The sequence below is a fragment of the Engystomops pustulosus genome, chromosome 6 (assembly GCF_040894005.1).
Source record: "Engystomops pustulosus chromosome 6, aEngPut4.maternal, whole genome shotgun sequence".
In the NCBI taxonomy this organism is placed as follows: Eukaryota; Metazoa; Chordata; class Amphibia; order Anura; family Leptodactylidae; genus Engystomops; species Engystomops pustulosus.
In genome coordinates, this window is record NC_092416.1 from 158,626,574 (window position 1) to 158,650,518 (window position 23,945).

At 42.7% G+C, this 23,945-nt stretch overlaps 1 protein-coding gene across 1 annotated transcript in view; it reads right to left on the reverse strand.

Moving 5' to 3' along the window:
• Positions 1 to 9,646: 9,646 nt before the first annotated feature.
• Positions 9,647 to 23,945, reverse strand: part of LOC140064816 (protein-glutamine gamma-glutamyltransferase 5-like) — a 34,662-nt gene continuing 20,363 nt past the window's right edge. Inside the window, exons 5-13 of the mRNA XM_072112060.1 lie at positions 19,573 to 19,701; positions 19,313 to 19,490; positions 18,821 to 18,959; positions 17,614 to 17,717; positions 17,292 to 17,531; positions 16,919 to 17,209; positions 13,493 to 13,653; positions 12,014 to 12,150; positions 9,647 to 10,014 (exon numbers count right to left, since the gene is read on the reverse strand). Of these exons, the coding sequence (XP_071968161.1) occupies positions 9,864 to 10,014; positions 12,014 to 12,150; positions 13,493 to 13,653; positions 16,919 to 17,209; positions 17,292 to 17,531; positions 17,614 to 17,717; positions 18,821 to 18,959; positions 19,313 to 19,490; positions 19,573 to 19,701 (1,530 nt within the window). The 3' untranslated portion in view covers positions 9,647 to 9,863. The remainder of the gene's footprint in view (positions 10,015 to 12,013; positions 12,151 to 13,492; positions 13,654 to 16,918; positions 17,210 to 17,291; positions 17,532 to 17,613; positions 17,718 to 18,820; positions 18,960 to 19,312; positions 19,491 to 19,572; positions 19,702 to 23,945) is intronic.

The following is a 23,945-nucleotide window of genomic DNA, read 5'->3' on the forward strand; positions in this document are numbered from 1 at the left end:
CTTTATGCATTTAATTTTTCTGGAGGGCCACCGACCCGGTCCTCTGTTTTAAACAATTTTTGGGAGTGCCACATACAGGCACTCAATCTATTCAATTTTTCTGGAGGGCCACCTACCTGCTCCTCTGGTTTGAAAACTTTTTGGGACTGCCACATACAGGCACTCAATCGATTCAATTTTTCTGGAGGGCCACCTACCTGCTCCTCTGGTTTGAAAACTTTTTGGGACTGCCACATACAGGCACTCAATCTATTCTATTTTTCTGGTGGGCCACCTACCTGCTCCTCTGGTTTGAAAAATTTTTGGGACTGCCACATACAGGCACTATCCAAATTAAATTGTCTCCATAGCAGCCTCCACACGTTGTCTCCATTGCTACCTCCAAAAGTCGTCCATATAGCTGCCTCCATACATCGTCCCTTTATCAAACGAGGTGTGTCAGGCAGAAATTTGGGTTGTTTTCATGGATTCCACATCAAAGTTGTTAACTTTGTCGCCACCCAGCTGTGTTATCCACAAAATATACTAATAAACTTTTATCATTTACCAATATTATTTCAGCGCTTCTTGCGCATCTGTTTGCATTCCCCTCACCCGCCATATCCCAAACTTATAAGAACGCTACTACACTTGATCTTATACAAAAGGTTCTTAGAAGTGCTGTTTGGGGAGTAGCCTAGAGACAGGGGCTTGGATTGGCGAAAGCTCGCCTGGCTGCGGAGCGCCAGCTCCATCCCAAGATCCAACTAACATAGTTTTAACTGCAGCACCTTTAATCTACTACTAGTTCACTGCCTCCATAATAATAATAATAATCTTTATTTATATAGCGCCATCATATTCCGTAGCGCTTTACAAATCATAGGAAACAAATACAAATGTAATGTAACAGAGCACAACATTTGTATGGAACAACAGGAGTGAGGTCCCTGCTCGCCAGAGCTTACGGTTTATGAAGATGTTGGGGTAACACGAGGTAAAAGAATATTTAATGGTCAAGCCATTCTTCTTAGGGAATAGAACAAAATATAATAAATGGAATTGCTGTCGCTTGAACCACTCAGCCGTCATCTTATATACCAGGTCCAGGGTGAATGGGACTGTAGAGAAGTCTGGTGCCTGTTGGTTGCTGGATAACAGATGGGAGGACGACACAGGACGGGTTAGTAGAAGAGTTAAAACTTCATGCAGTTAATGAGTGTTATAGGCTTGCCTAAAGAAATGGGTTTTAAGAGCACGTTTGAAACTTTGGAGGTTAGGTATTAGTCTGATAGTCCAGGGCAGAGCATTCCATAGAATTGGTGCAGCTCTAGAGAAGTCTTGGAGACGCGAGTGGGAGGTCCGCACTAGGGTAGAGGTTAATCTAAGATCACTGGCGGATCTAAGAGCACGGGTTGGGCGATAGACTGAGATAAGAGAGGAGAGGTAGGGGGGTGCAGCATTATACAGAGCTTTATAGATGAGGGTTATTATTTTAAACTATTCGAAAGGAGACTGGCAGCCAGTGCAGCTACTGGCATGAACTGTAAGCATACATGGTCCCCTTATCAAACGAGCTGTGTCAGGCAGAATTTTGGGTTGTTTTCATGGCTTCCACAACAAACTTGTTAACTTTGTCGCCACCCTGCTGTGTAATCCACAAAAAATACTGGCAAACTTTTATCATTTACCGATATTATTTCAGCGCTTCTTGCGCATCTGTTTACATTCCCCTCACCCGCCATATCCTAAACTTATAAGAACGCTACTACACTTGATCTTATACAAAAGGTTCTTAGAAGTGCTGTTTGGGGAGTAGCCTAGAGACAGGGGCTTGGATTGGCGAAAGCTCGCCTGGCAGCGGAGCGCCAGCTCCATGCCAAGATCCAACTAACATAGTTTTAACTGCAGCACCTTTAATCTACTACTAGTTCACTGCCTCCATAAATGGTCCCCTTATCAAACGAGCTGTGTCAGGCAGAATTTTGGGTTGTTTTCATGGCTTCCATGTTAACTTTGTCGCCACCCTGCTGTGTAATCCACAAAATATACTGGCAAACTTTTATCATGTACCGATATTATTTGAGCGCTTCTTGCTCACCTCCTTTGGTTCCTCTCTGCCACCCATTGGTTTGAAGCCTGAGTCCATTTAGGGTATGTCGCCATGACACTCTCTAGCCTGCCGCTGCTGCCTCTGCATGCCGTCCCCTATAGTGTCAGGGTCAATTATTGGATGTTTTAGATGCTATCTAGCTTCATTCTGTCACTCTGTCATGGCCATGCTGTTGCCCATAATTTTGGCATAATGGTGCGATTATGCAGCCTCAGAGGCATCCATGCATGCTGCCCCTGCTGTTTCCTGTCCATTTCCGTGGTGTTTCCATCCTTTTCTGAGGTTCCCAGGTGTTTGGCCAAGCTTCCCTGTGCAGAGCCTTGGTCCCCTTGAAAAATGCTCGAGTCTCCCATTGACTTCAATGGGGTTCGTTATTCGAGACGAGCACTCGAGCATCGGGAAAAGTTCGTCTCGAATAACGAGTACCCGAGCATTTTAGTGCTCGCTCATCTCTAGTAAAGAAGCATTGGGGTACTAGGACATTTTTCAAACTTTTTGCTTGCCTTTTTTTGAGATTTTTCATGGCGCCTGTGCTCATTCACAATTTTTTTTTTATATCTAAAACAGTCTCCGTTCAAAGTTTACCATTGTCTAGTTTTCTGCAGTGTATCATAAGCGATCACCTGAATCTAAATGCGACAGTGGCAGCTTTTTTTTTAAAAGTTGCAAAAACATTTTGGCACAAATCTAAGGCTTCTTCTCACCAGGTGTAGAAATTGGCGTAGCGCTAATTGCGACTTTTGTTTGAAAAAGTTGCAAATTCACTAGAGAACAAACACCGCTGGGAGAGGTATTTATCTGGGGATTGTTCACACGCGATCGGATTGTGGCGCAGTTGCTCTGGCTTTCATGCAACAGAAATGCGGGGTGGGCCGTCGGACGATCCGACTGATTCGGACTAAGTGCGGGATTTAATTTTCAAATTGTGTCGTATTTACGTGTGTCGCACATGCAGGATATCAGGCGCACGGTCTACTTTAATCGTGGCATAGTGCATTCTCGTCGGAACAATGCACTTTGGGTGAACTTCTCGGGTAAATGTGCCCCATTGGGGCAGATTTACTTACCCGGTCCATTCGCGTTCCAGCGGCGCGTTCTCTGCACTGGATTCGGGTCCGGCCGGGAATTATTAAGGCAGTTCCTCCGCCGTCCACCAGGTGGCGCTGCTGCGCTGAAAAGCATCGGAACACACAGGAGTTCAGCGAGCCGGGCTGAGTGAAGGTAAGTGCAAGCTCCGCGACAGATTTTTTTTTTAAAAATGCGGCGCATTTTCCGAATCCGTCGGGTTTTCGTTCGGCCACGCCCCCGATTTCCGTTGCGTGCATGCCAGCGACGATATGCCACAATCCGATCGCGTGTGCCAAAATCCTGGGGCAATTATGGGAAAATCGGCGCAAATCGGAAATATCGGGCCCTTAGTAAATCGGGTAACACGTCGGGAAAACGCGAATCGGGCCCTTAGTAAATGACCCCCAATATGTCAAATGTGCAACAAAAAAAAGTGGTTCACTCTGTCGGGGCAAGGCAGGGGGGATTCATGAAGAATGTGCTCCAGAAATCCTGAATCTTGTGCCCCCTGCACACTACACAGGCAAACTGCACATAGTACCGTATTTTCCGGGCCATTAGGCGCACCGGAATATAAGGCGCAACAGTCCGATGCGCCTTATATATGTAATAATTCCATATATAAGGCGCATCGGACTATAAGGCGCAGGGTCGGGGGCGTGGCGGAGGTCCGGGGGCGGAGCGGAGACCCGACGGGACGCGACGCCGAGAAGAGACACGGAACGCGGGGAAGGTGAGCGGGGAAGGTGAGGGGGAGGTAAAGAATAGAATACTTACATAGATCCCCGCTACCGGAGACAGCAGATCTCCAGCGGGAACTGCAGACCACGCGGCAGAAGTTGTTCGTGCCGCGTGGTCTGCAGTTCCCGCTGGAGATCTGCTGTCTCCGGTAGCGGGGACCTATGTAAGTAGGGTCCGCTGCCCTCATATAGGGCGCACCGGACTATAAGGCGCACTTTGGATTTCCAAGGAAATCCAAGGCTTTTAAGTGCGCCTTATAGTCCGGAAAATACGGTACACACTGCATTGTTTTTGATAACTGTGGGCTAGTACATTTCGGTTTGACCAATGTTCATACAATTTCAAAAGTTTCTATCCACCTTGGAAATGTAATTTATCACAGTTCATTAGGAAAAAGCCATTTTTATAAAAAATTATTTCAGAACATTTGAATTACTAAATGTTACCTATATGGCACCAGTATGGGGATGCGCCTGTAAAGTTAATCACAGGCTATAAAATGGAGCATATTTGTTTTACAAAAAGAAGAGGTTAATGATATTTACATTTCATTGGGAGTAATGGTAATTATGAGCAACAAAACAATCCCTAATTCTACTGGATGTTTATTATCTATGAAGTGATCAAGGTGTGTAAATAAAGGAACGCGAAAGTAAGGTGAACAAAGTAAAGACACAATGGGGCAGATTTACTTACCCGGTCCATTCGCAATCCAGCGGCGCGTTCTCTGCACTGGATTCGGGTCCGGCCGGAATTTATTAAGGCAGTTCCTCTGCCGTCCACCAGGTGGCGCTGCTGCGCTGGAAAGCATCGGAACGCACTGGAGTTCACCGAGCCGGCTGAGTGACGGTAAGAGCAAGCTCCGCAACATTTTTTAAATGCGGCGGTTTTTCCGAATCCGTCGGGTTTTCGTTTGGCCATGCCCCCCAATTTCCGTCGCGTGCATGCCAGCACCGATGAGCCATAATCTGATCGCGTGCGCCAAAATCCCGGGGCAATTTCAGGGAAATCGGCGCAAATCGGAAACACGTCGGGAAAACGTGAATCGGGCCCTTAGTAGATGACCCCCAATGGGACACATTTACTAAGCTGCCTGTGCCTGGATTCTGTCATAGACTGTACATAAACTAGTTGCATATGTATTTATGAAGCCTTCTGTACACCGCACAGGCAATTGTACATAATGGGACACATTTACTTACCCATCCCGTTGCGATCCCCGAGGTGAGTTGTCCGATGAGTATTCGGGTCTGCCGCAATTCACTAAGATCCAGCTTCTTCCCGGTGTTTGTGACTGCATGGCTTGCGACACAATTTTGAATGTTAAATCCCGCGCTTGGTCCGAATCAGTCGGGTTGCCGATGGCCCGCCCCCTGATTTGTGTTGCCTGAAAGTCGGCACACCAAAATCTGATAAATGGGGCACAAAACGGAAAAAGTCGGGAAACCCAACGAAAATGCGATTTACGGACCCTTAGTAAATGTTCCTTTTCTTCTACTGTATTGTTGTTTTGGCTTATTGTTTTGAATCGTCGCCAAGCCCTTTCATGTGCACCTCATTTTGTGCCTAATTTGTAGCAAATACTTCATCTACAAAGTAGATTTCTTTTATGACCAATAATAAAGCGAGATTGAGAATGGGGGTGACAGAACATTCCTAGCGTCATTTTTGCACAAAAAAAAAAATTAATGTACAATGTCCAGACTACATTTTGTTGTAATTGCAGAAACTAAAAGTTAAAGATGTTTAAAAAAAATTTCTTGCTCAATTATGTCTGATTTGTTTATTATAATGTACAGGAAATGGAGTCTGATAACATTTTTAGACCTGCACATTAAGATGGACAATAATCCCGCTGAAAAAGATGATCCTATAGATAAGGATGAAGTAATTACTTGAGGCCATTTTAAAACTGCGCTGAAGTATTTGTTCATGCTCCTTACAGTTACACTTTCATTTGGGAAGCAAAGACCTTTGTTTCCAGTAATGAAAAAAGTGTTTTTTTTTTCAAGTGCAGCTGCTCAGAGAAGATAAGTTTTTGCATTTTTCCCCCTGACTTTTTAGGTGCAAAATAATGCTACATGCCGTGTAAACATCTGCAGCACACCATTCACTATGCCAGATAAGGTCCAGGGACTTAAAACTACTAAGTGACGGATTTTTAACACAACAAAAAAAGTCGCTAAATTGAGAAAAAGCTAGTAACTGCGGCAAGTGAAAAAATTATGATCATTGCCCCCCCACCCCATCTCGTCTCCCCATAGTATATACTATGGGCTGGCTGACAACTTAATATGTGTTGGCTGTCTATATATTATGGTTTGTCTGACTATGTAGTATGGGCTGGCTGGCTATTTTCTATGGGCTGGTTGACTATGTAGTATGGGTTCCCTGGCTATATACTATGGGCTGGCTATGTATTGTGGGTTGGCTGGCTATATACTATGGGCTGGCTGACTATGTAGAATGGGTTGGCTGGCTATGTAGTATGGGTTGGCTGGCTATATAATATGGTCTGGCTGGCTATGTAGTATGGGCTGGCTAGCTATATACTATGGGCTAGTCGGGTATGAGCTAGGGGCTGTCTATATACTATGGACTGGCTGGCTATGCAGTATGGGTTGACTGGCTATATACTATTGGCTGGCTGATTATGTAGTATGGGCTGGCTGGCTATGTAGTATGGGCTGGCTGGCTATGTAGTATGGGTTGGCTGGCTATGTAGTATGGTCTGGATGGCTATATACTATGGGTTGGCTGACTATGTAGTATGGGTAGGCTGGCAATATCTACTCATAAACAAAAAGAAAGGAGCTGCATAAAACCATAAAAATTATATATGCTATATATGCTGTATTCTAGTATCAATACATCAATATATACAACATTTATCATTCAAAAAATGACCAAAAAGGAGAGGAAAAGCAAGTGGCCCCTGTTGGAAAAGGGGCAAACACAGAGTACAAAAGCCACCCTCCTCCAGTGACCAGTAGTATCCAATGACTCAAAATACAAATAAAAAGATAAAGCAAACGGGGGTACAAAAGTCACCTAAACAATATACCTAAAATGAAGACCGGAGGTACCTTCCGGCTTCAACAGGTCCATGTAAACAAAGTACACTCACCCGAAAGAATTGTTATGGTCGATCAGTGGTCGATTCTAGGAGGGGGGCCAATAGATTACACCCTGACGTGTGTTTCGCTGATGCTCCTGGAATATGGCAATATACTGGGTGCAATCTGTGACCAATGCTTTTCCCACCCTAGGCCTATAATCAAGTTGACATAATATATAATCTATTATAAACAATCACATTCTGATCTTTTTCAACAAAAAAAATATTTGTGCATTTTCGTTATATAAACTAAACTTATGAACATCTTTTATTGACTGGACTCTAGTAGATACTGTATATACACGAGTATAATCCGAGATTTTCAACCCAATTTTTTGTTATGAAAAAGTCCCACTTGGCTTATACTTGCGTATTTGAAAAAAAAAAAAAGTTAGTACTCACCCTCCAGTGCTGACCCCTGGGCCTAGCTAAGGGCTTTTTAAATGTATTAATCTGTGCCCAAGGGATAAACTGAATTTTTATTTTTTACTAGAGGATCATTGATGGACCCAGTCTCTGTTCACAATTATGGGCCCAATGGGTCCAGAAGAAGACAGACAACTAGTTGATGGCACATGGAATCATTTTAGCCCCATCTGAAATTACTCCTCTATTTCAATTATTGTATAATAATTATTTTGGTTTTGCTTGTATTGTATTAATAGTAAAATATGTTACACTACAATTCAATGGGCCAATTAGTCAAAACACATCATTACAGCATGATGAGGAGTCTGGACATAATTTACACACGTCACTGGTATCACTCACATTAATGACCGTTTTAGTTCTAAGATTCTTTTCTATTAATAAACCTGACTCATTATTCTTATCAGGAACTCAGGGATGATGACACAGTGAGACACTGCTTGAGCCTGGCAGGAATCCACTTCCATGCAGAGTATAAATAGTATGAGGACGCCGCATGACATAATCGCTGCGGTAAGTTGTGGGCTCGGTATGTTTTCCCATCCACTTTCTATCCGTCTTACATAGTAGCACAGTGTGCACCTCGCCTAATCCCTGGATAATACACATCAACATGTAACAGGAGCTGTGACATTGGGATTAATGTAGTAATGAAGCTTCACTACACTGTTTGTATTAAGAGGTATTGTTGCACTTGCCGGTTCATGTACTTGTCCAATAAAAGAAGGAGTAAAAAAAAATTCTACTTTTGAAAGGGTTTCTCAGGAATTTCAGGAAACCCTGTAGTGGTGGGGCAGGGATGGCAAACTTGCCCCCTGTTCCTGCATTGCTTTGGCACATCTGATTTTTGGCACATGGATGGAAGTTGGGATTTGGCCAATGAAATGCCTCACTGCTGATGTTGAGGGATTCTGTGCACGTAGGAAGCCGACCTTTGGCACCAGACGGTCCTGTACCCCCCAAGAACTTCCAGCAAGAAGCAGAAGGCGAATAGAACCAGAGTAACGTGGCATCCCGGAGCTGGAGCAGGGTGTATCATTTTTTTGATTGCACCACTTCCCAGGCCTCCTCAGTCTTCCAGAATTTATCTAACATTCTTCTAAACCCGAAAACATAACACATCAAGAAATGTCTTATTTTGGAACAGTCCTGCCTCATTTCAAAAGGTTCTTTCACCACCATAATAATAATTCCTTTATTTATATAGCCCACACAGATTCTGCAGCACTGCACAGGGCTTACCAATTCAGTCCCTGTCCCCATGGGGCTTATAATCTAATCAACATACCAGTATGTTTTTTTGGAGTGTGGGCAGAAACCGAAGGACTCGGAGGAAACCCACGCAAACACGGAGAGAAAATACAAACTTTTTGAAGATTTTGACCTGAATGGGACCTTAACCCATGACACCAGCGCTGCAAGGCTGTACCTTTACCAAATCTAGCTCTTTGCCTGACATTGTTCCAGTGATTACATCATAGTTAGAAATTTTTTTCTACTACCCAACAATCCCAAATTATCAATGTCAATATTTTTGCCACACTATTGTCAGGCAGTGCAGCCAGACTGTCGGCATCAGCCCAGTGCTTGTGTCACAGCTGACCCAAACTGCAAAATTTGTACTCGTAGTTGGCTCACCATCCCGACGTTTACACTCGCGATCATAGCCGGCACGATTGTTGTCATTAAGTTTTTAAGTGCCGCCTTACGAAGGATTGTTGCTCCTTGATGATTAGGAGCGACTATCCTCCCCAAAATGGCAGCGCATAACACTGGACGCATATTATTGCCAACACACGCATGGCCGCAAATATAATTGTTTATATATTTTGTTAATGGACACCAATAGTTCCCTCCTTGCTGTGTTCTGAGCTAGCGAATGCTTCCATGTCTGACCCAGCCGCATTGGTAATATGGGCTGTTGTATATCTGATGGTACTTCTCTGATACCATAGATATGGACCATGTGGGACTTCTACAGTGAATGGACCAGCATTTCCTTCATTGACTGTTAAACTCCTGCTGTCCAAGGTTTTTCAGTGGTTGCATAGTTTGTGTAAAATCTCTTAAATTTATTTTATAAAATAAAATTCAAATGTAAGAAAAATACTCAAGTGGCTTGTGGATGAGTATGATACCCCAGGCAACGACTTTTGGTAACTAGACATAATTATTGAAGGGGCTTTATTAAATTTATCAAAAATAATAATTCTGCATAAAACTTCATTTATTACAGTTTCTTGGCAAATAAAGACTCCAATAGTATAATTCACATTCATTTACATACAAAAAAGTGCTGGTATAAATATAAGGAAGAAAAATACATGTAAGACTAGAGTTAGTGAATAAGGGTTCCATAGTTGGGATTGGCTTTCTTGGGAAGCAGATGTGGTGCATGTCTTGGACATTTCTTGGTTATATCCATGGGACTTCGATAATTGCACTTCCCTTGATGTATTTGATCTGGTTGCAGGAGAAATTCGCCTCCAGCTGTAGTTTCCCCCTCTTAAATGGAACACAAAAGATCCTTACGAAGCCGACCCGACCAGGAAATATTTGATCCATTCTGAATAGGGGAGATATAAGGAAAGATAAATTAATGGAAGTGTAAGATATCACCTAGTTGTAATGAGACATTGCGATCTTTACTCCTGAGACCGAGTATCACTCAATTTTGGATGCCACACTAAAAACTTAGTTCAAGTGCTGATGTTTTCTAGAAACATCCTTTTTCTGCAGCTGTATGGGAAATGCTGAAAAGGTTGAAAACTTCTGTGGGTTCTTCACTCCAATATGTGTGGTTAACTATAGGATGCAGCGACAACCCTGGTTCTGGGCAAGTTACGCAAAAGACCATATAGATAATGGCAAGAAAAACATTGAAGGGTGTTGGGTGAACTTCCAGGTGAAAAATAGATATACGAAGGTAGGTAAAATTGTTTGACTACACGTTTCAAAGCCAGACCAGCGTCTTCAACAGGTCACAGTACTGCAGAGCTGAAGGAGGCAAGATTGCCGAGCTGCTTGAGTGAGCAGACAAGACGGCCGACTCCAACGCAAGAGCTCTGTATTGACTCTACTCTCTGTAGTGACACTGGAGAGCTCCTACGTTGGCACCGGACGTCTGCTGAGCTGTGATTTTCTGCTTATTCAAGAAATTCAGCACTCTTGCATCCTTCAGCTGTGTTGTACTGTGACCTGATGAAGACGCCAGGTTGGTGTCAAAATGCGTTGTCACAAACTTTTAGCTACCTACTAGAGATGAGCGAGCACTAAAATGCTCGGGTGCTCGTTATTCGAGACGAACTTTTCCAGATGCTCGAGTGCTCATCTCGAATAACGAGCCCCATTGAAGTCAATGGGAGACCCGAGCATTTTTTAAATAAAACTGAACAGTAAAAGAACAGTGCAAAAAAAAAAATTCCAGATGTTTGCAGATGTTTTACTTGTAAGAACACATTGAAATAACACTATTCTTCACTTTGCAGGTGTTCGCGCGTGTCTCCCGCTAAGTTAGGAGATGTGCACGAACATCTGGAATGTGAAGAATAGTGTTCTTTCAATGTGTTCTGCACTTAAATGGTCCTGTATTCACTGTTTTTAATGTTTTAATTCTATTCTTCACATTGCAGGTGTGCGCGCGTATCTCCCGATAGGTTCGGAGATACGCGCGCACAGCTGCAAAGTGAAGAATAGAATTAAAACATTAAAAACAGTGAATACAGGACCATTTAAGGGCAGAACACATTTAAATAACACTATTCTTCACTTTGCAGCTGTGCGTGCGTATCTCCGAACCTATCGGGAGATACGCGCGCACACCTGCAATGTGAAGAATAGAATTAAAACATTAAAAACAGTGAATACATGACCATTTAAGTGCAGAACACATTGAAAGAACACTATTCTTCACATTCCAGATGTTCGTGCACATCTCCTAACTTAGCGGGAGACACGCGAGAACACCTGGAAAGTGAAGAATAGTGTTATTTCAATGTGTTCTTACAAGTAAAACATCTGCAAACATGTGTAATATTTTTTTTTTTTTTACAATAAAAATACTTTTATTCAATTTATTTTATTAATTTACTGCTCGATCTCGAGCCGGCGAGATACGCGTCCGAGTAACGAGCCGGTCCGAGTATGCTAATACTCGACCGAGCAGTATACTCGGACGAGTATACTCGCTCATCTCTACTACCTACCTTTCATATATCCATTTTTTACGTGGAAGCGCGGCTAACACCCTTCGACTTTTTTCTTGCCATTATCTATGTGATGTTTTCTAAGCTTAGGTTATAATGTGAAAACGGTCCTCAATATCAGATTGTTGAGGGTCGAACACCTAGCACACCCCCAGTTTAACAGTTCTCAGAGAATGCAACAAGAAACAGAGCCACTGCACAAAAAAAATTGAGCTTGCTGGTTCCTTTAAGCCTCCATAGCGACCATCATAATTGAAAATGGTGCAAGACCTAACTGAAGGTTCTGCACTTCTGCTATAATTATTGTCTCTATTTTTGGAAAACAGCTAACAAACTATCCATTGAGAAAACAAAACTTACTGTGCTCTGATGGGACCACCTGGGAAGAGACCTGTGCCTTCTGCAGTCATCACACAGTTATTCAGAATCTCATTGAGAGGGTTGGAGAAAGATAAGATGACACTAACAGGTTGGTTGAGCTGTGGAGCACCGTAAACCTAAAGTGATAAAATAGCAATATTATTTTACTACATGACCTCATTCTGATGTCCAGAGCCATTCCCAGAAGTGTCTAAACAGTGAATACCAAAAAAATATACAAGACAAAATTTGCAAAGTAAATAAAAAAGTCATATGAACGGTATCTCAAAATGGTACCAATATAAATATAGATCATCCTGCAAAACACAAACCCCACACAGCTCCATCAACAACAACAAAATAATGATAAATGATGCCCCCCAAAAAATGTTTAAAGGAAACCTAACACTTAAAAGTGGTAGTTCTTACACACAGATACATGGCACCAGCTCAGCATATTTTCATTAGTAGAATAAACCCCCTATCGCCGATTTATAAGTTATGTTAAAATCTATCTCGGCGCACCACACTAGGGCACAGCGCACCATGCGCGCGCCCATGCATGCAGCCGATTCTGAAGTGCTGGAGAGCTAGTGACGTCACCAAGCTCTCCGGTACACTTGCGCCTGCGCAACTTCACACGGGGAAACAGGCGATCCAGGAGAGAGGGGGGCGGGCCAGGAGAGAGGTGGGCGGTAACCAGGACACAGAGGAAGGGGCTCAGGGGCACAATCCGGAAGGCATCTGGCAGTGCGTCCCCGAACCATGGGGCCATGGCAAAGCAATGCAGAGAAACAGGGACCGTGCATCCCGGGCCCTTGAACCTCACGGGCCCCATAGCAGCCACTACTGCTACTACGACGGTAGTTATGCCACTGTTGACAATTAATTTCCACAACATGTATACGGCATCATTATCGTCATGATAAATAGGTTCCTGTATTCCACTGCACAATTACCAGGCACAATTTTGCTACAAATATGAATCATCCAGATCTATAAAATCCTGTAAAATCTTTTCATGTGCACCAGCTTATAGTTTACAGTATCAACAATGGGTTATAATACAGGCGGTTTGGGCCAAGCCTTCTAGGGGGCCAATGGCCACTTAAACCACCCACCGAATTTTATACTGAGAAGGACCTTCCCCTATGAAATTCTCGTACATCTGTTCCTGCTCTTGATACACATGTACCCAACAGCCATTTCAGGACCTTTGAAGGCACTGAAAACACAGATTGAAAGCAGACAGAAGGGATACATCCTTCATTGTGCAAGAAGCTGATCCTAGTCCCATATGTAGGAAGTGAATCTCAGACTTGTAGGGATATAATATTCATACAGCCCAGGGCCCATGGCAGTCTTATCCACACCTGTACAGTATATAATATAAACGGTTTATAAACGACATCATATCCGCACACATGTCTACGTCTATACATCCATTTATCCTGCACACTCAGGTGTGACACTACTTACTTGTATCTTTATCTCAGGAACCTCAAAGATGATGTTTTTAGATGATAATTTTAGCTTCTTGGTTTTGAGGTCTGTGGTGAGCGCTGTCACCCTGATGTTATTTCCAGGACGCACAAATCTCTGATAGTGGAAGGGATGAAGCTGAAAACTTGTCTCCATATCTGGAAAAAAAATCATATAGTTAAGCACGATATGCACTTATTACCAGGGGAGAACCTAGGTCCTGGTGCTTGGGGGGGAATTCAACATCATTAAAATAGCAGTTTTCTCTGTAACATTATAAGAATGGTATTATGTAATATATTATGATATCTATATATATACAGTATATACAATATATACACACAAGGATATTTAAGATGCTATGCTGCTGCATCTCACTTTATTACGTCTAACAATTACACATTGTGCCCTTCTATGTATTCCGTTTTTTCAAATTTGTATATTAGTTTATGTAAACCTAAAATTATGTCATTTATAATTATTAATTATTAGAATTTCTGTAGCCTACAGACCAGTGATGCCAATAATGAATTCTCCCAAAGAAAGAAGAAGGTGTGTAAGCGCCCTCTAGTGTCTCTGACTTAATATTGCAGTCTATTCACAGATACAATGGGGCACATTTACTAAGGGTCCGAATTGCATTTTTCCGCCGGGTTTCCCGAATTGCCCCAGGATTTTGGCGCACGCGATCGGATTGTGGAGCATCAGCGCCGGCTTTCACGCGACAGAAATGGGGGGGGGGTGTGGCCGTCAGAAAACCCGACAGATTCGGAAAAGCAGCGGAATTTAAAACAAAATTTGTGTCGCAAAAATAGCAGTCAGATACACCGAGACGTAGGAGGTGAACTCCGGCGGACTTCAGCGCAGCAGCGACACCTAGTGGACATCGAGTGCACGACCTTAGTGAATCTCGGACTGGACCGGGTAAGTAAATGTGCCCCAATAGGGCACACCCGTCCACTGTAGTTCACGACAATAATGCGCTGTGCCGTAATTCACTAAGATCATGTGCCCGATATCCTGCATGTGACGCTTCCCCGCTCAGGTCCGACGGAGTTCACCTTCTTCCCAGTGCATGTAAGTGCTTGGGCTTGCGACACAATTTGAAAGTTAAATCCTGCACTCAGTCTGAATCAGTTAGATCATCCGACGGGGTGCCTCCTAATTTGTGTTGCATGGAAACCAGCGCAGCCGCACCAGAAAAGGGTCACGTGTGCCAAAATCGCTGTGCAGTTCAATACCTGCTCAAGCCGTGTAATTTGCGAAAAAGGAGCAAATTCCGACAAAAGTGAGCAGCGCGACCCTTAGTAAATGAGCCCCAAAATGTTGTCATCTACAAAGATCATATATAAGTGTAAATTTATACCTTTGCTATGCTGCTGGTTCTGATACACAGAACATTATTAATAGCATTATTAATAATGACAAAAGCGTAACAGAACAGACCTCTAAACCTCCCTCCCTTTAAATGGAGAATGCAATGGAAATCCCAGATGTAAATGTGAACTGGGCCTATATATCAAATGATCATTTGGTAAAAAATTTTTGTTAGGTCCAGTTCACTCCTGTATTTGGACTTCCATTATTAACTCAGGGACGTAACTACAGGAGTAGCAGCCATAGCAGCTGCTCTGGCATCTGGGGTATTGGGTTTGTACCAGGTGTGTATAAGATGTATGTGTGTGTATATGCTTTATATCTGTATATGGTATTGTATGTATGTGTGTATATGCTCCATATGTGTGTGCATTTGCTGTATGTCTGTGTATATGATGCAGATGCATATGTTGCTGTATGCATGTGTGTACGTATATGTGGTGTGAATGAGTGTCAAACATTCTTCATTAATCTGGCACCCCCCCCCCCCCCAGAATGCACTGTTTGTTTTTGTGCTGCACTCCCTTCAGTTTTGCAGAATTGTGCCGCACGATCCAACTGTGCACCAGCAAGCCCTTTGTGGTGCACATTTTTCTGTCTTGTCGGACACAGAGTAGCCGTGACACAAAACTGGTGCAGACACTTATAATTAAGCCTGCAAGCAGATTACACATTCTTTGTAGTGCATAGTCAGACATAAAACTGGGGCAAACCCGGTAATAAAGGTGGAAAAAAAATGTAGCAAAAAATAATGGACACAGCTCACCAAATGTAGATAACAGCATGGACGCAGGTAATCTGCAGAGAAATGAGAGACCACGCACGGAGCAGAAGACAATGGGGGTCATTTACAAAGGGCCCGAATCACGTTTTTCCGGCGGGCTACGCAAATTTTTCCGCTTTCCGCCAATTTTCCCTGTATTGCACCGGGATTTTTGCGCACACGATCGGATTGTGGCACATCGGTGCCGGCATGCATCCGACGGAATTCGGAGGGCGTGGACATACAAAAACCTGATGGATTCGGAAAAAACGCTGCATTAAAAAAAAAGGGTCGCTGGACATGCATTTACAGTACCTGCACCCGGCCCGGCTTGGTGAAGTTCAGTGCATTCCGATGAACTTCAGCGCAGCAGCGCCACCTGGTGGACGTCGGAGGAACTACCTTAGTGAATCCCGGCAGAACCCGAATTCTCCGCAGAGAACACGCCACTTGATCGCGAATGGACCGGGTAAGTAAATCTGCCCCAATGAGTTGTTTCAGGTGAAGGATTCCACGTTAAAAAAAGAAAAAAGGAGGTTGCTCCAGCAGGTAAGTATAAAAACATTGATGTTTATTCCATAATAAGGTATAAAAACATGAGCAAAGTGTACACACACACACACACTTGTGTACACTTTGCTCATGTTTTTATACCTTATTATGGAATAAACATCAATGTTTTTATACTTACCTGCTGGAGCAACCTCCTTTTTTCTTTTTTGAATAAAGGTGGGCCATTGTGTGTGATTGTAACTCCCATGTTTGAGTATCAAAATATGTATATTTTTTTAAGGGGGGGGGGGGGGGTCCTATTCAGAATCTACTATGGGACCTCTACCAGTTATGCTTCCAAAATGATAATCACAAAGGTTAATGGATTTTCAAAAGCTCTATTGATGTCCATGGACTTTTAATTGCTTTGGTTATTATCCGTTTGCACTGCAACTATTTGGTTTCTGTTATTTGACCCTTAAGTTGGAAAGAATTTGCAGAACTCTTTTTGGCTACCTCAGTTGAAATGAGATTGATTTCAGTAGCAGTTTAGTATCTCCGTTCTCTGAATCGCCAGGTCTCAGTGTTGGGAACCTGATACTATCAGATATTCATCCACTATTCTGTGGGTAGAGGATACTTTGATATGTTGGGAGAGTCCCTGAAAGAACTTGCCTTAAAAAACTCCTTGCATGTCCTTCATACCGGTATTATAGGCTGTGGCCTCCACCACCTTATAAACCCTCCATGAACTCAGATTCACTGTACATAATTATAGACAACATCCTTACCTTTGCCCGGACTAACGTCAAGTTCAAAGCTGTCAGTCCAGAATTGGTCCAGAGCTTTCCCGTTATACATCATCTCTTGAGCGCTAACAATTATGGAAAACCTTTTGGGTTCAAAACCTCTATTGTGAATCCTATAGAGAAGGAGGATAGTCTGTCCAATCAGGGGAGACTGTGCCAGTTTTAGAGATGTATTAAAGTCCAGCGCTATAACAGAATCTCTGTCCATGAATGGCTTCTTAGATTTCAGCTTAGCCAAAGCTTTCTCAAACACAGCCCTCTCCTGGGCAGATCCTACAAAATATAAAGCGAGTCAACACCACGGTCAATGATCCATAGAAAGATCATGGTTCTTATAAATAAGAGGTAGAATTACCATCTGTGTACTTGTACTGGTCTGTTATATCCTCTCTGGAGTTTGTGCCAACACTTTTTGTACTTATGGATTTGCCAATGGTGAGAGTGTCCACTTGTCCTTTCTCTACGCCGCCATCTCGTAAGACCCAGTGGATGACATCGCCATTCACTTCCGTAAACACGAATGCCACATCATAATCTATATCCACATCTCCTTCTTTGACTGCTTTCACAGGAGCTGGACCACAGCAGTACGTGCCTGGAAGATACAGAACCAGATGAGCCATGTGTCTATATACAATATACCATATAATGCAGTATTAAACTCTTCACATAACTACCTCCACTGATCTCTTGTGGGGTGGGATCCAGAACCTGCCAACCATCATAACTGGGACGGAGGTCTTTCCTTGCCATCCAACCTTCTATCCAGACGTGAAAATTCCTACATGATTTTAAAATAGGTGAATGTAAGAGTAAATATCGATAAAAGGAAATCTACCATCAACATCCATCATGCCTCTGTGTAGGCCTTAATTGTTTTATAAGCTCGTATACTCTTTGTTACATTGGTTGTTTTAAAAAAAATCTGTCAATAAAAACTGTTGAAAAACAAATCCATCATGAAAACCAAGGGCCATTTATCCATGATTTTGATCGTAGATTTTCTTTAAGCAGTAAATGTAGTCATCAAGAGGGGATTATCGTGAATATTTTTCTTCCAGATCATTGCACATTTAGCCAGAACGTGGAAATGTAATTTAGCTGAACATTCGTGTCCTATTGTGTCTATTTGACAGTACAATAAAAGCCTTTCCCTCCTACATAGAAGATCTAATCCTAGACAAGATATTGGCAGTGTTGTAGCTTACCCAGGATCCAGTGTTTCTCAACCAAAGTGACAATAAGGTGCTGCAGAGGTAACAATTACACCTGGGACCTGCTACATGGGTTGACTCGAAAGCCCTTCTACCTCCTGATATCTTGATGGCAAATGGCAGGAGGATGACGCTGTTACCAGTTATGCACTTTAACATGGGAGTTGCACTGTAACTAAACTTGCGAACAAATTTTTTTTTTCTAATAATAGAAAATATAATATACTATATTTTGTATTGTTTAAGTTGTACGAACGTGCATCTTTTCTGTAAATTTCTTACTTGACTGGTTCCTGGCTGTTACTAACTTAAGATCCAATTCACACCTGCGTTTGGACTTCCATTATTAACTTATGTATCCAGGCACAAAATAATCCAGGATTTTCATAAAAACAAGATAATTAAGGTTGACTTGACTAAGGGTCTTGATTAAGGAATCTTTCTGAGACGAGTAGACCGTAAGCTTTTGCTGTGCGCCCCATGTACTGGCGCCCCCTGCACTGCTCCGGCAGAACACACTACTTGTTTTTGTGGTGCACTTTATTCATTCTGCAGAATTGTGGTAACAGGTAATGTCAGCACATAAAAGCCAGTTGATTTTATGAATTATGTCCATGAGTCTGCTTAGCTATATGACTATACATGGTGTTACCCTGCTTTCTTTTCTTACCAGACACTGTCTCCTTCAGTTGGTTCCAACTTTTTCCCGGTTTCATCATAATATTCATCCACAGTCAGGCTCAAGTTTGTATCATGGGCAGATTCATAGTTTGTCACTACACGGGCAGGAATGCCAAGGAACCTCATCACTGTACAAAGAAGAACAAGAGAATTGGAGCTGGAGACTGGACAAATACATATAAAAGATCATCTGAATCTGTGTGTATGGGGTTTGTACAACTCAGAAGAGTTGTCACTGGAAGAGTCAGGGAACAGCTTATTCCCTCAATCTAATTAAAAAAGAATGCATGCTTCGAAAAGCTAAGTGTACAAGTACTTAGAGGAGTCCATCCGAATAGCAGTCATTCTAATCGTCTATGGCCGACATTAGCTGTAGAAGATCCTAGTGGATTTAGGATGATCTCGAAATTAGTAAATAATATGTGTATGGTAATATAGTTTTACAATTGTCCCATCCCCTTCTATGTTCTTAGTATTTTACCTGTGCACATCACTCCGGCTAACACCCAGCATTGTCCATATCGAACCGGCCGACAGCCACTGTTGTGCCAGAGTCGGAGAATAGTCACACTTCCATTCCACGTGCTTGGGTTCGCACCGTTGCTGAAGAGCTCGTCCCAGCAGGATTCTATCACTCCTCGATCATCATTAGAATTGATCTGCATATTTCAATGAATAATAATTGAAATTGAATCTTTCCCATGAATCCTATCTGTTATCTAACATACGGGCCAGACTTACCATGGCGGAGAGGACTCTGCTGATGTACACAGGGTCTCCTCTCTTTGAACAATCTAAAGATGGGTTCTTCAGAAAATTTGGGTTCATGTCTAATATTCTGAGACAGATTTCACCTACTCCATCTTCAAACTAAAAAAATTAAGAATAAATACACTACTTTTAATGTGTATTTCTACAAAACAAAAAAACATAACAATTATGTCTCATGCTCAACAAGACAAATGTTCAAATGTGTTTACTACTTTTGTTAAAAAACCTCAAATTGAAGAATTGGGGGGGGGGGGGGTGAATAAAAAATTAAGTAATGCTCGCTGACCCCCATTACACTGTCCATTACCTGTTACGCCACTCGATGTCTGGGCAAACCTGTGGCCTCACCAGTCTAAAGATCAGGGATTGGTCTTGATGTCACATGTTCAATGAACATGACATCCTTAGGGCAGGCCAAAAATGTCCTCAAGTATATATTTTTCTCCTATTTAACCAAAATCTACTTATTTAGGGGTTTCCACAAAAACAAAAACCTCTTTAATATAATGTAAAGTTTTAAATTTCTCATTAGTGGGAACATTAAACTCAACATTGTATTAATTGCAAACCAACTTGTTTTTGCCTATGCGGTTACTCCAGTGTTAAGATTTATTTTTTTGAGGGAACAAAAGGAGCACCTGGGAGACAGAGCTTTATCATGTTACTGTACTGAGGAAATCAAACTGTACTGTTACTGTACTGAGGGGTTTACATTTCTTTAATGCATCAAACTTCTTCATGGTACATCAGGCTAGATGAATTGTTTTAAAACCAGAGCAACCAGGAAGGGGGGTACATATTAGTTAAAGGGAATCGACCATCAAAGTCAAAAGTACTTATTTATAGATCAAGGCACAGTGGATTTCATTGAAACTACCATATATACTTGAATATAAGCCAAGGTACTTAATTTTGACACAAAAAAACTAGGAAAACCTATTAACTTAAGTAGGGTGGGAAACACATTTGTCACAGCCTCCTGCCAGTATATAGCCAGCCCCTTGCCCCCTAGTATAAAGCCAGCCAGCCCATGTCATCTAGAATATAGCTAGCCAATCCATACCCCAGCATATAGCTGGGGGTATAGATAGCCCCTGTCCCCATTATACAGCCAGAATCCCCTGCCCCCGTATATAGCCAGCAGCCTATGCCCCAAGTATATAGCCAGCATCCCCTGCTCCCCAGTGTACAGCCAGAAGCCCCTGCCCCCAGTATATAGCCTGCAGCCCCTGTCCCCCAGTATATAGCCTGCAGCCCCTGCTCCACAGTATATAGCCAGCAGCCCCTGCCCTGAGTATACAGCCTGCCAGCCCGTTCCCCCCGTATATAGCCAGCCAATGCCCCCAGTATATAGTCAGACCCCTGCCTCCTGCATATAGCCAGCAGCCCCTGCCCCCAGTATATAGCCAGCCCCCATAATATAGCTAGCATCCCCTGCCCCCATTACATAGCCAGCTAGTCCCTACCCTATCCAAAACAAAACACTGGGTAGCAGCACATTTATATATATATATATATATATATATATATATATATATATATATATATATATATATGTACAGGCGGTCCCCTACTTAAGTACACCTGACTTACAGACAACCCATAGTTACAGACAGACCCCTCTGACCTCTGAAGAAGCTTTCTGAATGCTTTACTATAGTCCCAGACTGCAATGATCAGCTGTAAAGTGTCTGTAATGAAGCTTTATTGATAATCCTTGGTCCCATTACAGCAAAAAATTTTTAAACTCCAATTGTCACTGGGGCCAAATTTTTTTTGTCTGGATCTACAATTATAAAATATACAGTTTCGACTTACATACAAATTCATCTTAAGAACAAACCTCATCTTGTACGTAACCCGGGGACTGCCTGTATATATAACATATCACTATGTGATATAACAATATCATCCTGCCTTAACAAATCAGCTCATCTTATGGGACAGAGATACAGTAAAGAGGGACACATGTTATGTGTGACCTGGGACCTGACAGCTTCCCTTTAAACACCAAGTTTTCTTGTTTTTTTTCTGTGAATGTAGACTGATGGGTCTCCGCCCCGGCAGTGTTATTCACCTCTCATCTGGGCGAGACCTTCATTCTCTAGTCTGCAGTGTTTGAACTGTTCCTGACACCATCAGTGGCTGCACCTATTTCAGGTCATGAGCCAACAAACCATGTGTATAAACAGATTTTATGGAGAACAAATTTCCTAATACATCGGGATGCATTGACATAGTCAAATAAAGGCTCGTCTTCTGTATACAGTTACTTACCGGAGTCTATGTATTCCATAAAGTTTATGATAAATGTAGAAAATAGACTCTAGAAATAGCGCCACTCTTGTTCATAGGTCTTATCTGGTGTTGCATTATAAAAAATTATTTAAAAATTATGCCAAGTTATTCATTAATTTCTAATAGTGTAACATGTTCACTCTTTGTGCAATTGCAATGGGATTGCAAAGCTTATATTGGGGGTGTAGAGCCGAAAGTTGAGACTTTACCGGTTGGGTGGGGAGGGAGCGTTCTCACGCTGCAGACTGGGCCAGAGCGGGGAAGTCCTGCACCTGTGCATTAGCTAAAGCCTGTGCCAGGTTCAGGTGAAGGCTATAGTGCACTTATGCCACGGCGGACCTGGACAGGTGCAAGATGTACCCAATCATTGCGCCCACACCACCGGATATTTATTAGAAGGTCAAAGACTCCTGATAGATCCAATGGGTGCCAGTGGTTTGGCTTTGTATTATACACTGCCACAATATACATAAATGTATGGTACATCCCCCCAATAGTCTCCCTCATAATCTCGCGATAGTGACACCATAATTCATCACAGAGGGCAATGAGTTAGGATGCACTTATTATTTCGTGCACTTACTCTCATCTCTGAGATATTTCTAGCCAAATGGATGTGTTTGCCCTAATAACCGCCCGCAGGGCGATGAATGAACACTATTATGCTCATGTTATCCGTGTGGTTTAGGAGAGGTGCAGCGTGATAAACGACAGGTTGACACATCAAACAGAAACTCACAAAAATCTCATCATATATTCCTATTATAGCTCTGAGGCTGCAATCCATGTTACACTATGGAGGAATATGGAGGCACTCAGAGCAGGTGACTTACTACAAACCATAGCTAAAGTAGTAGGAAAAATCAGTCAACTATCAATAGAAGGTCCACACCAGTATTGTATCCTTAAAAGGCACAAAGGCTAATAAACTTTTGATAGGAAAGGGTTGCAATAGTTGCATATTAATGGGGTTTGAATTGCTGTGACCCCCACAATGAGGAGAAAGAAGGTCAAGTGGGCATGGCTGTCATGGCCATGCAAGTGCCGTATTTTTCGGACTATAAAACTGACTTTTTAGCAAGATCTTGGTAAATAGTGCCTGTGTCTTTCAGTATGAAAGTCATGAGGATTAAACACTGCCAGACCCTCTTAATCGCTGTCCTGAAGATATTTGATAGAGCAGAACTTCAGCACTGCTCTCCTTTTCCTTGTTTATCCCAACATGAGTATTACTACAAGACCTAGAGTGATGTCAGAAGCATGTGACTGATCACATGCTTCTTGCATCACTGTAAGGTCCTTAAAGGGGTATTCTCGTCTGAGCACTCACATTCAGATTCATTAATCTGCCATACATAAACATTTCTTCAATTAGATGTTATTTTTAAAAAAATGTTCCTGTGTGAAGATAATTTCTCATAAATATAGTGATATGGCCCTTTAGAAACAAGACTGTGTCCCCGGAAACGGCCACCTCTGCTGGAGTGATTGCACAAAGAAACAAAAAGTTTTTGTATATGAAGTGTCCGGGAGTTACTGCAGGTCCCACAGCTGTCCTGCGGTAATGAACGCTGAATCCATGTGGTCAGGCAGGACTCAATAGCCCATGTCTGGCCATTGCTGCCAGAGTGCGGGGTGGTCATAACCGAGGAAGCTATCTCATTTCTAACATACCATATCACTACATTTATGAGAAAATATATTCACACAGGAACATTTTTTTTAATAACATCCAATTGAAGAAATATTTATATTTGGCAGATTAACCGGTTCGCGACCGCCCGCTGTGTATTCACGGCGGCGGTCGCGTTCCGATGGATGGAGAGGGCTCGCGGGCCGAGCCCTCTCCATGGCAGGTAAGTCTCTGCTGCATATTGCAGCAAAGGCTTACCGGTAACACCCGCGATCGGTGCCGGCACCGATCGCGGGTGTTTTCTTGCAGAACGCCGCCGGCAAAGCCGTGACGTAATCGGGGAGCAGCGATCCGTTGCCATGGTAGCTTCGGGTCTCACGAAGACCCGAAGCTACTTCGGGTTAACCCATTC